The sequence below is a fragment of the Psammomys obesus genome, unplaced genomic scaffold, assembly GCF_907164565.1.
Source record: "Psammomys obesus unplaced genomic scaffold, mPsaObe1.curated_primary_1811, whole genome shotgun sequence".
In the NCBI taxonomy this organism is placed as follows: Eukaryota; Metazoa; Chordata; class Mammalia; order Rodentia; family Muridae; genus Psammomys; species Psammomys obesus.
The window spans coordinates 27,827,263-27,843,973 of NW_026585504.1; the positions used below are offsets into that span (position 1 = coordinate 27,827,263).

General features: G+C 42.6%; 1 protein-coding gene across 2 annotated transcripts; it reads left to right on the forward strand.

The window, feature by feature from the left end:
• Positions 1 to 2,929: 2,929 nt before the first annotated feature.
• On the forward strand, positions 2,930 to 11,610 carry Arl14ep (ADP ribosylation factor like GTPase 14 effector protein). 2 transcript variants are annotated; one of them, XM_055599266.1, is made up of 5 exons: positions 2,930 to 3,005; positions 6,580 to 7,064; positions 8,699 to 8,826; positions 10,443 to 10,667; positions 11,158 to 11,610. In XM_055599266.1, exons 2-5 carry the CDS (start codon positions 6,639 to 6,641, stop codon positions 11,210 to 11,212), a joined length of 834 nt encoding a protein of 277 aa, XP_055455241.1. In that variant the 5' UTR covers positions 2,930 to 3,005; positions 6,580 to 6,638; the 3' UTR covers positions 11,213 to 11,610. The 2 variants fall into 2 exon arrangements, with proteins under 2 accessions (XP_055455241.1, XP_055455249.1); XM_055599274.1 differs by having other exon boundaries at positions 10,443 to 11,610.
• The last annotated feature ends 5,101 nt before the right edge of the window (positions 11,611 to 16,711 follow it).

The window sequence follows — 16,711 nt, forward strand, 5'->3', positions numbered from 1 at the left end:
CTACCATCCTACCATCCTTCCTACCATCTCTACCTAATCAGCCAAAAAAAAATCCAAGTGCTTCTCCATCATCTTTTACCCTCACTGTGCCTTCCTCATTCCTTTAGTTTAGGGTTTCTCAGATTTGGAAGGCTTAAAATATTGTGTCAGCGAGTGCTTGCAGGGACCAACCTGTATACTTTTAGAGGCTCAGCCGTTTCCCATCCTTACTTTTCTAAGGACCAATTAGCACCCCCTCGTGGATAGAACCTAAAATACCTCATGATGTTGAGGTTGAGGAACTAGGAGGAACGGAACCTTGCCTACCCTTACCCTTTTAACCCCACAGACACAGCCTTATTTGAGGCATTCCCATCAGCATAAGAGTTTCCAGGTCACAGATCCTCCCTTTACTCCACACTCTTTTTAAAAAGTTTTACAGTTTTCATCAGGATAAAACACAGTATCTAATGCAGCATGAAAAGAACACCATTTGTCTTCTACTCGCCTCCTCCAGCTTTCCACTCCAATGATACCGAGTGTCTTTGCAGTTTAATTAAGGATGGATGAAATTCATAAGAAGTGGTAACTTCAGCCAGTAAGTATGTGAGTAGCTTAGGAGATAAATGCAAAGCTCGTAGGATGTTTTAAATTTAGGATATGAGTAAGCGTGCACTTTGTGAAACATAGGCAGAATTGTGTTAAATATATGTAGTAAGTTAGTAAACTATAAGACATGCCAAAGTTAAAATAAATAGAAAATATGATAGAACAGAGGGTCACTTGCAGTCAAAAACAGAATAGAAAACTGTTATGAAAAATCTTGGTAAGTCTAAACTGACAATTTTGTCAGCCTTAATTCAGTCACATTTTTGGAGATACCTAAAATAATCTCCTATGCTCTCTACCCAGCGCCAAATGGATTGCCCCTCTTCAAGTTGTTGGCCAGTCCAGGTCTTATAGACTTCCAAAACAACACAGCCATTTGGAATTAAGGGTGCAGTAAAACCACAGAACTGGACCATTCTATAGATTAAAAAGAAGGGCTTATTGGTGATCACACCGCAAGGCTACTGGGGAAGGGGGAGCAACCAGAGTAGGGAATCTTTGAGCTGATGTAGGCTGTTCAGATTCGCTGGGAACTAGATACCCTTGCCCAAGGTAGTTGACGTTTGGGGCAGGGTAAGGGTGGCTCCTGAAGGATTAAGGGAGGTTCCTTGTTAAACAAAAACCTGCCTTTAGGCTTCTATGTACCTGGCCAGAGTCCTCCTGTTGAGGTAATTGTCACCAGCTCTACCATACTGAGAACCACTTTGGACCTAACAGGGAGGATCCCATGAAGTCCCACTCTTAGTTAAGGAGCTTTTGGTACTTGATGGCTACTGGGGAAGAAAGAGTCCATTTTCTTCTGGAATACAACTCCTAATAGTCTTCCATGAATGGTCCCACATGGCAAATACTGACAGCACTGATTGGACTGATTGGGAGAGAGAAATGGTGAGAGGATTAGGGAGAAGTTGGAGGGAAGGGCGTGGAATCTATGTCTGGGGGCAGATATGTCCATGCTCCCTAAATCCAATGGGGCTGGTCAGACTGACAAGGAGACCTCTACTGGGAAGGCAGATTCAGCTTAAGATAATGTGTTTTTCCTTCCCAGATTTCCAAACCCTTTGTGCAGCCCCTAAGAGCGGAGCCTTGGTTATGTTTGGCTGATCTGGTTTGTTCTGACCAACTTGCTGATGCCTGACTCTAAATTGCACAACTTTACTTTTCTTCCATCTGTGTTCAAATGCTGGCCAGAGATCCGTGGTTTAGCTTTGGATTCCCTTACTCTTTTTCCAAAGCTCTATCTAGTCTTCCTCCCCAAGGCTGCCTGCCATGTTTATCTTCTCCATATTCTTGCTTGGGGCAACTTCGAGATTAACAATGTGCCTGCCCTGGGTTTTTCCTTTTAAACTCTAATAAGTTATCCTTGAGTTTCTGTTTGAGTCTATTCTTTATTCGTTTATTAATAAAACTAAGATTCCCAGGAAGGGACCCAATTTCCCAGGTAGCATATGTTGACTGCAGGCACACCCTAAAACTTCTGGTACCGCTCTCCTCCCTTTTAATTCTTTAACTGGCAAAGGGAACAAACCCATTCCTGAACGCCTAGAAGGCACCGATGCATGTGTCAGAATCTTAAATTACTCATTCACAGGCGCATGGACGCCCTATAGAGTTCTAGGCTCCAGCCTCAGCTACCTGGCTCAAAAAAACAAAAACAGAACAAACAAAAACCCACCACACCTCAAAACACAACGATAAAATTTTACTCTCTTCCTTCTAACATTGTAATGGTTAAATTCCTGGGGGGCCTACCTTTTACTCAAAGAACTAGCTATGTTTATAATGCATAAGAAAAGCGAAGGGTTTTAGGTGAAGCAACAGAATAAAATAAAATAATAAAATAAGAGACTTTAAATAATGGGTCCATCCCTAAGCTGCTTTTAAGTCACTCCCCTCCAGGATGAGGTGTATCTGTCTAGGTGCAGGAGTCTGGTATCCTGCTCAACAGATTTGCAAACCAAGCAAGGGAAACGTGTTCGCTAAGAGCCTCCCAATTCCCCAACCTCACAGGAGGCCCCGAACGCTCCAGGGCGAGCATCTGCAGATCTGCAAACCAAGCAAGGGAAAGTTGTGGTCGCTGAGGGCCTCCAAAAGCCTCCCAATTCCCCAACCCCACGAGAGGGCCGGATCGTCCAGGGTGAACACCTGAGGCAACTCTTGCTTTGGATTGAATCATCCCCTCTCGCCTTGCACGCAGCCCTTCCGCCTCCGGGGGCGCCCGCGCCGGCGTCCGCTCTAGGCGGCTTCCGGCTGGTCTTTATGGTACCCGCGGTTCCTCTAGCCTTCTCGCCGTCCTCTCGGTGTCGGCGCGGGGTAGGCGGTAGTGTGGGAAGCCAAGCCGGGACTGGGGAGGTACCGCGCTTCCGGAGCGCCGCGGAGACCCGGGTGGCAGCTCAGGCGGACCGGGCCGCGCGGCTGTGAGTGGACCCCGCGGAGAGCGCTTGAATGTGGGAGGCCGCCGAGGACCGGAGGAGGCTTGGGAGGGAAGGACCGCACGGCGGCGGGGTCTAGGGGTTCGCAGCAGCTGTGCCCAGAGCACGGTGGGGCCGCCACCGCTTCTGGGGCACAGCCTGCAGGGTTTATTTTTAAGTTTGCAGTAGAAGGATTTGAACCCAGGACCACGCGCAAGCTTGAAGGCTCCACTGCTGAGCTGGATCCCCAGCTTCTTCAAATTGGGGGTCCCTAAGCGATCTTCCAGTCCAGCACCCCCTTGAGTAGCTCATATTACGGACATGAGTAACCAGGCTTGACTCTTTTAAGTTTTTTCGGTTTGGGTTGGGTGGGTTGGTTACTTGGTTGGTTTTCCAAGGAAGTTCCTCTGTGTAGTCTGGACTGTTCTGTAATTGTTTGTGTAGCCGAGGCTGGACTCGAACTCACAGAGACCTGCCTGCCTCTGCCTCCCAAGTGCTGGGATTAAAGGCATGCGCCAATTCGCCCGACTTTGAAAACAATTTTTAAATTACTTAATTTTTATATGTATGATTATTTTGCCTGAATGTATGTCTGTGCACCAGTGCCGGCCTGATACCCAGAGAGACCAGAACAGGGCGTCTGATACCCTTGGACCTGGAGTTACAGGAGGTTATGGATGCAGGTGTAGATGCTGGGAGATTGAACGCAGGTTTTCTGGAAGATCATCAGCTGAATCACCTCTTAATCAATCCCCTCTGTGAAATTCACATTGTCTCAGCCATGTCATTCGGTTAATCACTTTGGTGGGTTGGAGTGTGTGTGTTTGAATTTTTCGACCCCCAGTACCATGTATGTAGTAGGCCTTTGTACCTGATGATTTGAGTCATACTGGTGTGGCTGTGAGTAGGAGCCTTAATGCCTGCATCCCATAAAGTACTGGGGTGGGAATCGTTTGCAGAGAAGTGGGATCTGGTCACGTTGATTTCCAGGAGAGTGTGCCCTCTTGATTTGGGATTCTGAACGGATGCTCATTCAAAAACAGTTCATCAGAGTAAAGTGCCGGGATTTGCTAACTAGAGAAGCCATGACTTCAGAAATCGGGTAGTTTCTTGCCTTTGGAGCTTCATATATAATAGAGATTAGCAAGTAGCAAAGTGTGTGATGTTTCTGTAAAGTAGAAAGATGTGAAGTTGTTCTTTTACATGGATCGGTGGAGACACATGCTGTGCAGTGCCTGCCTTCACCCTGTGAGGTGAAGGAAGTGTTAGTGATGTTAGGAAGAACTGATGGGTAGTGGAATGTACAGATGGCTGGATCAGATGGTAGCTGGAGAATCCCATAATCCCAGAGGCAGTGTGCTCTGAGGAAGTTTTGCTGAAGTGGCCAAACTTGATGGATCTAGAGACAGTGGGACTTAAACTTGGGTTAAGAATATTTTGTTCCAGTTGATCAGTGGGCATGAGCAGATCAGTAAATTATTCATAAATGGGTAAACAAACTAAATACTCGAAACTGAAGTCTCCAGGAATTCAGTTAATGGCTGGAAAGGAAAAACAAAACAAAACAAAACAAAAAACTTGGAACAAGTTCTTTAGTTAAATAATTGTCAGAGGTATTTTTCCTGTTGGAAAACAAAATCAATACATACAGTTACACATATATCCAAGAAGAGCTACAGACCCACTGATCCATTCAGGAATTAATGTATAATGCATTACACATTAATTATCTCAGAATTTGTCAATGAGCTTAGTATTTGTCAATAAGAATGTCTAGGTATGATTTTTGAAAGGATATGAACACTTGGCATTTTTTTAGAACTGTTGGAAATGTTCCTTAAGTTTAGGGAATGTTAGTTCAAATCCATGAGCTCCAAGTTAGCAAAAAGTTTTAGGGGAACGGAGTTTGTTACAGCCTTGTATTGAAAACTGTATTTTTCTTGCATTGGGAATTCTTTATATTTATACCGATCAGAAAGAATGTCTGGAACATACTGGTCGGTCTTGTACGTTTTTATTTTTTGAGACAATATCTCATAATGCAGTCCTGGAACTCATTGTGTAGACCAGGCTGGCCTGGAATTCAGAGATCTGACTTCGTCTGCTTCCAGTGGACTGGGATTGAAGGTGTGGGCCTTCAATCTTTTTTTATCCACAAAATGGAAAAGCTAGTAAATTATTAGTGCCACACAAGTATATATAATAAGTGTTTGCATTTATCAGCCAGGTAGCTGGTTAGAAATCAATTTAAATGAAAAGGTGTTTTCACCGGTAAGTTCATGGTGAAATAAAGGTATAAATGGAGGCCAAACTGGCAGAGTCTACAGTGAGTTAGGGAAGTCCACTGAATACCATGGCCTGTTTACTGCATATTTCATCAGAGACTGTGGTTCTGGTGTCTGCTAGGTCTGAACCCCGGCAGTAAATGGCGTCTTTCTATGCTGTCTTGGTGGTGCACACCTTTAATCCCAGCCCTTGGGAGGCAGAGGCAGGTGGATTTCTGAGTTTCGGGACAGCCAGAGCTAGACAGTGAGACCCTGTTTGGGGGAACGAGGAAGGTAGTTTCTTACTGTTAGTTAAGGGAGGAGTTGCATCAACATTGCAGAAGAGCAGCCCTGTAGGTAAAGGGAGCAGCCTGAAGCTTTGGGGAAATGACCTAGTTGGCCATGTTCCCAGCATGCAAACCAGATGAGCAAAGAAGCAGTTGCTGGGATGGAAAGGGCTGTGTAGCCCATCTTGGAGGAGGGCAGAAGGAGCTAGTAGGGGCTGTGGGGATGGAGCAGAGAAGGATGTGTGAGCGTCCGGAGGCAGGATGTGACCGTACAAGGTGGGTGACTGCTTAAACATCTGTGCCAGCCTGACTCTGGACAGTACATGAGCAGACTGCCAATCAGACAGCTCGGCTAGCCCCTGGGGCACTTCCTTGACTGCCAGACGTGTGCACTTGTATGTAGATGGTTCACCCAAGTGAATGGTATTGGTAGGTCACTGACTTTTAATGTTTGTGAATTTCATTTCTATTGCAACAGTTTGTGTTTTATCAGATTGTGTGTTTGTGTTTTCTTGAACTTTTACTCTTTCATTCAGGCCAGCTTTTAAACTCCCACAAGATGGGGGAGAATTTTCAATTGCCTTTTGATTGAAATAATACTGAATTTATAGAATTCCGTAACAGTCCTTTGTATATTTTGTAACATTTGTATGTTATGTAAAGCAAACAGTGTTTTGGTTTCCAGTATCCTTGTTAAATCCTACTAAGTCTGAGCAGTTTGTTGAATCTCTAATATTTCTCATATGAATGTTTCTTGCTTTTTCTGTTTCTCTCAGTAAACAATGTGATGTGATCTTAAAGCTGTAGCTGTGATAACAAGGATTCTGGTGTAGTGCTGACGCGGCAAGGACTGTTTCCCACATTCCATGATTAAATACATTCTTACTTTTTGTAGGCTTTTAGTATCTCCTACTATTCCATGTTTGCTGTATTGTGCTTTTGTTTTCTAAAGAAGCTGGATTTTACTATATTCTGCGGTTTTCCAAATCAGAGTTTTCAGTGCAAATCTTTCTTTAATGTTTTCTCTAGGTTGACCTACCAAAGATTTCTAGACAAAATAAAACAGGGGAAATGTGCTAGACTCAAGGATGATGGATCCGTGTTCAGTTGGAGTCCAGCTTCGTACCACTCATGACTGCCATAAAACCTTTTACACTCGGCACACAGGTTTTAAGACTTTACAAGAATTGTCATCCAATGACATGCTTTTGCTTCAGCTTAGGACTGGAATGACGCTTTCTGGGAATAATACAATTTGTTTCCATCATGTAAAAATTTATATTGACAGATTTGAGGATTTGCAGAAGTCATGCTGTGACCCATTTAACATACACAAAAAGCTAGCCAAAAAGAATCTGCATGTAATCGACTTAGATGATGCCACTTTTCTGAGTGCAAAGTTTGGAAGACAGCTTGTACCTGGTTGGAAGCTTTGCCCAAAATGTACCCAGATCATCAATGGAAGTGTGGATGTTGATCCAGATGACCGCCAGAGACGGAAGCCTGAGTCAGATGTATGTATAGATGACATTGTGCTTTCTATAGTGTGGGACTTTAGCTATACAGAGTAAGGAGTTATCTTTACATTTTTATCACATTCATTAGCACATAGCAGATTTAAAGTTGAGGCAAAATAAAATGATGTTGTGAAATGTTTCCGTGCACTCAAGGTCAAGAATGAGCAGAAGCAAGGGCTTAGAAGAAAGAACATAATGTACCCAACTCCAGTGCTACAACTTCTATTCTTAGACCTTAGGAAGGAGAGTTTAGGCCTTTAGCACATTGGCAAAGGCTAACTTAAGGAACTTGGATCCTTTTCTGATGTGGAAGTAGCTAAATGGTATATCACCTACTGGAGACTACACACCAGGAAGGATGTTTCTTTTACTACAGGACTAAAGCAGTGCTTTAAAAAAGAATCAAAGTAGCAGCTTGTCATTGATTTTTATTTTGGTTTTGAGGTGGGGGTTTACTGTGTAGCAAATGGGCCAGGAACTCTAGCTAGTCAAGACCGGACTCATTCTCATGACAGTGACTGCCCATCAGCCTCCCAGGAGCTAGAATTCCCAAGTATGAGTCTCAGTGCCCAGGAGTCACTGAGTGTAACTTCTATTGTTTTGTTTCCCCTTTGAAACTATTCTTGTTTGAGATTTTTAAACATTTGTGACTTTTCATAATGCTTTTGCCTCCAAATTCTGAATATAGTGAAGGTTAAATTTAGGGCTCCCTGTGCTCAAAGAACATGGCTTTACACTGTGAAGTATGAAATGCTTGATACCGCTTCCCTGTAGACAAGCCTGTACACAGGTCATTTAACTATCAAAAGGATTGAGAGTCACTGTCTCACTTGACAGAGCACTTGACAGAGTTTCTCCCTTTAAGCATTGTGTAATTCTTGCTGCCAGCACATTTTCTGTTTTCCTTTTTGTTGTGTTAATGAGCGAAATTAAAATTTTAAGTTGTGTGTACCATGTTCCTCTCAGGCTTATCTCTAGGACCCAGCATTATGTGAAGCTCGTCATAGATACCTGAGGTTTCTAGCTCTCCACATCCTCATTGTTCTTACATGACTACTTTCCTTATCACCTAATCTTGACTTTGGGTGTAGAAAAACATTTTGAAAGACTTAGTCTTACCTCCACAAATAACAGACTTAAACCCTTATGAACCACAATTTTGTTTGTCAGAGCCAATATATTATATATGTAATATATATAATATAATGTATAAAGTATGTAATATATAAATATATAAGTACATATATAAAGTATATTATATATATATTATATCAGAACATGGAGCCACATTACTTCTCATAAAGTTAGACCTTCTGAAGGACTGTCAATTGTGTGGAACCTTGCTTCTGTGCTGTCATTTCGTATGATAGTTTTGCTGCTTTCTCTACTGTGGTGGCAGCCATTTCTGTCCTCAATGTGCCAGGCTCCTGCACCTGATATCCAAGAGACTAACGAAAAAAGTACAGATGTTTGAATATAGACTAAAAGAGTGTGGGTTTTCCTACATTCCTCTCTGTGCCCCAAATTGCCTTCTAGATTAGGGGAGGGGTTGGTACCGTGGGCTAATGCTAAGAAAAGTCCTGTTGTTGGATGTTAAGGTTTCAATTTATAGTTTTCTTACTTTCCTTCAGGGAAGAACTGCTAAAGCTCTGAGGTCACTACAGTTTACAAACCCAGGAAAGCAAACTGAATTTGCTCCAGAAACTGGCAAAAGGGAGAAAAGGAAGCTAACCAAAAATTCCAGCGGTGGTTCTGACAGGTAGGCTGCTGGTTCTGAAGCTGTAGGTTATTTGTTTTACTGGTTCACGTCTGCATAATCCCCTTTTTTTCCCCCTATGTTCTTAACTTTCAATTTTCTGAACTGCTATCTTAAATTACATTCCAAATTAGTCTGAAAGGCTTAACTGTTACTCATAGACAAGTAAAGCATCCACTGGAACACTAGAAGCTTCTTTCTGAGAAGGTAGCATGAAGTAAAAATGTTTTGGAATAAGAGTTAAAATGGGGGCTGGAGAGATGGCTTAGCCATTAAGAGAACTGGCTACTCTTCCAGAGATCCTGAGTTCAATTCTCAGCAACTGCATGGTGGCTCACAATCATCTATAATATGATTGATGCCTTCTTCTGGCATGCGTGCATTCGTACATACATATATTAAATAACTCTTTAAAAAGAAAAAAACTTAACTTGGGCATGGTGGCACATGTCTGTAATCCCAGCACTGTGGGAGGCAGAGACAGGTGGATCCGTGGGAGTTCGAGGCCAGCCTGGTCTACAAAGCGAGTCCAGGACAGCCAAGGCTACACAGAGAAGCCCTGTCTCGAAACAACAACAAAGTTAAAATGGTTGAAGAAACACCTTAGGATTGGCCAAGATACTGTTTGCAAAATTTGATATTGATGTTCTCTTCCTAGTATATCTAATTTCTGAATGTCAGCTGACTGAGAAGCCATTGCACTTAAGAGAACCCAAGAGTACTTTCTATTATGCAGGTCCAAATTAGACACACAGCTTTAGTACAGTCAACAGAAAAAAGAACTCAGTCATTTAAAATATGTCCTTACATTGAGTGTCTAAAAGATTTTGACAAATTTATTATAACAGGTTGAACTGTTTTCTTACTGAATCAACATTTTTACCTTTATTCCATCTATTAAGTTTTCCATTGAGTGATTTGAAATATTTTCAGAACAGATTTACCAGAAGTCATTAAGAAACAAGAAACAGATTGACTAGAGTGTAAGACCTCTAGAGGGTATGTCCTGAGTTTGCCCGCAGTGTCAGTTGCTAACTAATGGAACACATCACTTCCAGCTACTCATTCCTCTGTTAGTGTAAAGCTGTTTGCAGGGACATTTCTTTATTCTTTTAAGATCTATTATTTGTTTGCACATCTGAATCTGTACGTGTGCGGATGCTTATACATGGCTGGGGGTCAGGGGAAAACTGAGTGTTTGTGTTGGGATCAGGGATCCCTCAGTCATCAGGCTTGTTCCAAGCATGGCAGCCATCTGAGCCACCTCTCCAGCTGAAGTTAGCTTCTATGTGGACTTGAGCAGCCATTTTTGGGTCTTCTCTAACTTTCAGCACTTAGAGTTGGGCCACCTCCTATCTGGAATTCTTCTGCAGGGTATAAACTAGGCCCTGACCCTGGTAAATGATGTGCCACTTAAGCAGAGCTTCATCTCTACATAAAACTTTATTTTTTAATTGATGTTTTTATTTTTTCACTTTACATCCCAGTTGCAGACCCCTCCCCCCTCTCCTTGTCCCACCCTCCCACCGTCTTCATAAAAATATTTTATCTCCATTTTTTATTTTATTTTCAACTAAGTATTCAAAAATACTATGTATAATCACTGTTTTAATCTACAGACAGATGATTCCAGCTAACAGTAAAGTGTACGACAGCCAGGGCCTGCTGATTTTCAGTGGCATGGACCTCTGCGACTGCCTGGATGAGGACTGCCTGGGATGCTTCTACGCCTGTCCCACCTGTGGGTCTACCAAATGTGGGGTTGAATGCCGCTGCGACCGCAAGTGGCTGTACGAGCAGATAGAAATTGAAGGAGGAGAGATAATCCATAATAAACATGCTGGGTAATTGATAGTATCAAACTCTGGGGTCTTTAAAACTCCTCTCTCTCTCTTTCTAAAATTCTATTGCTTTGAGGGGCAGTTATAGCCTAGTTGTTGAAAACTAACCCCAGAACACCTCAGGATGAAGTTGCTTGCATTTGGGGTGCATTACAGTTTTTTATTTGATGTAAATTTAGATGGCTTGTTTTTTACTTTAAGCCTGTGGGGCCAGTCCAACAAGTGTAGGTAGTTTGCAGTTTTTACGGTTCCCATATTCACAAATTTCAGTTGAATCTTGCTCATCTAATAGCAGCCTAGTGGAGATTGGAGTTTACCTCAGTGCATCGTTAGCTGCTCAGAGTTTGAACTCTCCAGTGTGGAAGGAAGGGTGTGCTCAGTTCTAAGGATATGCTTAGCAGCTGTGCTCTATCTGCTCTGCGCCAATCATGAGCTGCTTCTACTTTCTGCCAGTGGTTGCTCTCTGTACACCTGTTATTTAATTTACTTACAGCAAAGCATATGGTCTGTTATCTCCCTGTCACCCATATGATATTTTACAAAAGTGATCACCCAAATAATTGACCAGCAAAGATGAAAATGCAGCAAGGAAATGAGCAGTGGCAGTTCTGGAAGTGAAATTTGGATCAGTCGTAAATGGAACGATAGATGTCATCGCTGGTCGTGGGAGTGTTGATGCCATTGCTGTTCTGGAGACTCATGTGCATCACGGGAACCGGTGATGGAGACTCAACCACATTGCTGAGAAATGTGGCTGCGATGATCAGGACTGTCCTGAGAGAAGCATGGGAAACACTTCACATTAAAAAAGCTATTCATTGTAAATAACTATTTCACAGCATTGAAATGGTCAGAAAGATTTCTGTTTAATATCTTATTAACAGGTAAAACACTGTTGAGACTACTTTTGGGCAATGAAATAAAATTCTCAATACATAAACTTTAATTTTCTTGTTCATTTATAGCTACGAGTTTTTAATGTCCTCTTTCCCTTGATTATTAGCATTTCTTTGGTGCCTGGCCCCATACTACTGTGCAAAAGGCCTGGTCCTCAGCTTGGGAGCAGGGCCTGTGATGCACAACATTGATCTCCATGCCACAGAGTAGGTGGATATTAAACTTTTGAAAATAACCTAGATACCTAAGTGCTAAGATGCAGTTGTTCTTCTAGCCAGAGATGAACACATGCCCGTTAGGCTATCAGCTTTTTGTTTTTCAATCTATGCATTCTTGGTAAAAATTTGTTCCTGAAGAAAAATTCATTCCTCTCTTTACATATAAAACGTGTTTGTACACTGCATAAATGATTGCAAATTTGTCTTAGTCACTGTTGTATTGCTGTGAAGAGACACCATGACCAAGGCAACTCTTAACAAAAAAAGAAAGCATTTAAGTGCTTACAGTTTCAGAGGCTTAGTCCATCCTCATGGCAGGGACCGTGGCTGATGCAAACAGATGCTGGAGCAGTGTCTGAGACCTTTACATCCTGATGACAGGCAAAGAGAGACTGGACCTGGCATGGGCTTTTGAGACCTCCAAAGCTCACCAGCAGTGACACTTCTCCAACAAGGCCATACTTCCTAATTGTTATTAAACAGTGTCGCTCACTCCCTGGTGACTAAGCATCCAAATGTGTGAGCCTATGGGGCCCTTCTAACTTGAATCACCACAGCATTATTTAGGTGCTGTTAAAACTGTGTGTAAATATGAGGACTGAGACTTCTGAAAATATTCTTGAAGCTAGTGATGAAAAAAAAAATGAACCTTGAACATGTGGAGCAGAAGTAAATTTTCTGGACATTGATTAAACCTTGGTGAGAAATCTCAATGGGTGTTTGTGGGGCAAGGGATGTGTTTCCAGCACTTCCTACTTAATAAAGCTTTTTGAAGGCCCTGACACTTAGGGGTTAGCCATCAAGCCAAGGTTCTCCTGTCCCTGAATCCATTGTCTCCATCGAACTGTTAGCAGCTTAAAATATTTTATAGTGTTGATGCTAAATGTATATAGCCAGTTTGAGTTGACCATTAGAATACCGTTTTTGTTCACTTTGTTATCTCTACACTCGCCAGCTTTTCTGTGATAAAATGCCATTTTCAACCTGGAATTAAGGGTACTTTCAGTTAGGATTTGTCTTTGGCCCAAGTGTCAGAAGCCCAGTGAGCTGACCAATTCTTGGATCTGGATATCAAGTGGTATCAAAAGAGGTCTTAACCATACTTAACCACAATTAACAGAATTGTTTACCATTTCTGATCTAAGAAAATATTTTGCAGGGACATAGGTAGCTTCACGTTTTATCTGAATTCTTACAATCATTTGGTTTTAGTCATTTTTTTTTTTTTATTGTTTGTATTTTCTCTTAAGTGTGAGTTAGGACTGTACATTGCTTAGGCTCATCAGAGAAAATTTGTTGTGTGCTTTTGTTTCCTGTTTTCCTTGCAGCAGGGCTTTGCTGTGTAGCCTGAGCCGGACCTGGAACTCTGCAGCCTTCTTACCACAGCTTTCTTTGTGCTGGGGTGACATTCATGTGTCACCACACTGCTAAAATTAAAGCTTTAGGCATTTATTTTTGCTTACAATGGAAGTATATTTCTAATGGAGAAAAGACTTTATAACTTTCTATAAAAAATGGATATATTTGAGCATTCCTTAGGACAGATCTGTTCTTTTTGTAAAGGCAGTCATAGCTTTTTCCAGGGAGGAAGTTCTTGAGCAGCTTTGCTGTTTGTTCTTAGAGTCCATCCGGGAACCAAACAGCAATCATATTGCACAAAAGTATATCTGATCTTGAGTAAACTAATAAAGACTATTTTAGAAATAAACAGTGCAGGCTTGGTGTTTATTTGTGTGTGTGCACACAAATGCATGTGTGCAGGTCTCCGTGCATTCATGGGCACTTGCAGTGTGCATGCATGTGGTTGGGGAAGCCCAAGGTTGACTTGGATCTCTCTTTAATTGCTTTTTGTTTTATTTGCTGAGGTTGAGTGACTCCCTCGCCCTGGAGCTTGCACATTGGAATATTCTAGCTAGCCAGCTTGCATGGGGGTGACCAAGTGAGCCACCACACCCACAAGCTTGTAGTGGGTGCTGGGGATGCAGACCCATATTCACTTGAGCAAGGAGTGTTCTACTGAACCATCTTGCCACTGAAGAATCTTGTCTGTTATTTGGTATAGGTTTTTGTTTGTTGGTTCTTTAACAAGAACATTGAGTATCTGAAAAAGTTTTATTGCCTGTAAATCTATATTCCAGTCTCTGCTCACACCCCTCTCACCTCCAAAAGGATAATTAAAGGTCTGTTGACAGTGTAGAGCAAAGGGATGTGTCCTATCCAGACTGCCCTTTCTTGTTAAACTTCCAGCTTGAATTTTGGTCGCCTTATAAAAAAGCTTACAGTGCTTACAGGAAATTCCTGTGACATCTTGGTTTTTGCTGACATCTGCTGGTATCTCTATGAAAATAAACACAGACCCCACAGCTTATGAACCTGGGAGACAACCCTTTAAATCTGTAAGTTGATTGTAGTAGGTATTGTTGGGGTGATGGAAAACAAACTAGTCTTTAGAAATTAAACGAATGTGTACAATGCCATGGCATGGAGGTCACAGGACACCTGGGTCCAGTTCTCTCCCTCCACCTTTACATGGATCCTGGGCATCTAACCTCCTTCACCAGGCTTGTGCAGATGAGCCATCCTCTGCTCCTTTGTTTTTTCTGATTGGTGTTGCCAGAATCTTTCTGGAATAAGCACTCCCACACCGATGAGGGGAGGTGAGTAGGTGTTGCCAGTGGGTGGTTAGCCAGGGTTGCGCCCGAAAGGCTTTGGTATTGGGTCCAGTGTGCATTGCTCTAACACTACAGGTGGGGTGGGCAAGCAAGAGTGGACAGAAACATAAGTTGCAGTCAGCTGGTTAAGGGCAACAGCCCATTGTTTCAGCTTTTTCTCCAGGTCATTCTGTTTTAGGGAGCAAGTGAAGTCATGCTTGTTAAATAGGCAGTAGAAACGATGCTATACATCAATAAATCAACATCTAATAATTGGTCTTTGCTGCCTTATTCTACCTCAGTAAGAGTTACTAACATTTATGTTGGGACATCTAGTTAATATCTAGTTAATGTGTTATATAATCCCGTCTAGATTATATAAAACATATAACCCACTTGGATCTGTTTCTCTAACAGCTGATACAGTAACCCAATTAACTTCTATACCAAAATAGTTCCCAGAAAGACCCTGGCTTTACATCTAAGTAAAAATAAATTCTTCACTAAATTTCTTTTATACAGTTATGTAGGAAGCACAGCCTAGAGTAAGCTCTAGAGGAACCAGAATTGTTAAGCTCACAGGCCTGCTTTCTTCAATGGAAGGAAGAATGATCCTAGTCACTTGGAAGCTGCAGTAGAGGTGGTCACACAGCCTGTGATCCTTAGCTATTCTGTTAGAAGCCAGACTCCACCTGAGCTCCCCCAAATCCTGAGAATTATCTGGGCCCCAATCCTGGGCTTTGTCTCTCAGTGAACAAAGAGGTCCATGTACTTAGCATCCTCCATCAATAGCATCCTTATGCTTTTTACAAAGTCGTCTTCTCTAGGTCCCAGCACAGTTTCCCAGCCAGCAGAGCTCATTCTTATGGTAAAGGTCTCGGGTTCTTTGCTCTAGTGGGGTACTTTGCAAGGGGATTTCCATGTAGCCATATCCGAAGCTTTGTTAGGAGAAATGTCACATGGAGACTTTCCCCAAAGTTACTGTGTTTAAATTTGTAAGAACACTAAACCATGGGATCATACAGTTCAGAACAGTGGTTTTCAGTCTGCCTAATGCTGTGACCCTTTAATACAGTCCCTTATGTTGTGGTGACCCCCCCCCCACCATAAGATTATTTTTGTTGCTATTTCGTAACTAATTTTGTTACTGGGATGAATCGTAATGTATCTGCTGTGCAACTCCAGGAGGTCAAGTTGAGAACCGCTGCTCTACAAGTTTTAGTCCAGTCCGACTAGGGCCGGCTGTGCCGTGTTTTCATTCCCTTCAAGTTTATCTCTGCAGACTGTGATATCTGTCTGAACACCCCCACACACCCCAACACGACTGTATCTGGCTTTATGAAATGGAGACAATTCTCTTATATTAAGAACGGGTTGCTAGGCAGGAAGTCAGGGATCAGGGATTTCAGCCTAGTCCCCATATCACACCATCTTTATTTTGCATACAATGGGAAAACCTCCCTGGTCAAAAGAAGAAAGGCTTGACCCACATGCCCTCCTTTAAAAAAAAAAAAATCATTGCCAGCTACTAAAAAACAAAACAAAAAACACTCGTGAGACTGTGCAATTTCTGAAAATGCCCACCAGATGGCGCTGGAGCAGTGGCTCCGTGCATAAGAACCCTGGTGATTCTTCCAGAGGACCAGGGCTAGGTTTCCATCACCCACATGACGACTCACAGAAGTGGGTATCAGATCTTTAGGAAGTGGAGTTACAAGTTAGTTTGAGCCGCCATGTGGGTGTGGAAACCCTGGTTCTCTGAAAGAAAAACAAGTGCTCTTAACTGCTGAGCCACCGCTCCAGCCCCCATCTGGTGGGCTTTTTTACATGGATTCTAGGGACTAAACTCAGCTCTCTTCCGCCCCTTTTGGTTTCACTTTATTTTGAGCACATCATCTGCAGTTCAGTAGTGGTTTCCAGGCCCAGTGTCAGTTCCCGCTCCGCATTTTAGCACTCTTCTCGGCCTGAGAAGCCATGGTTCCACTCTGAGCCCACGTGGTTCAGATTGGTTCACTTTGGTGATTCTGGGATGCTTTGCAAGGCCTGGCCTTGGAGGATGTATCACCAAACACAACGGAAGCCATCGTGAATGTGCTAAAGGTGAGCACGTGACCACTCAGAGCCAATTAATTGTCCGTCTTCTGGCTGTGAAGAGAATAAGACAGATGCTTTACCAATGAGAATTGTTCAGCTTCCGTAAGACTGGGCGTCAACATCGGCTAAGCTTCGTTCTAAGTCAGATGGGCAGAGACGGTTTACATAGCTCAGGCCGCCTGAATTA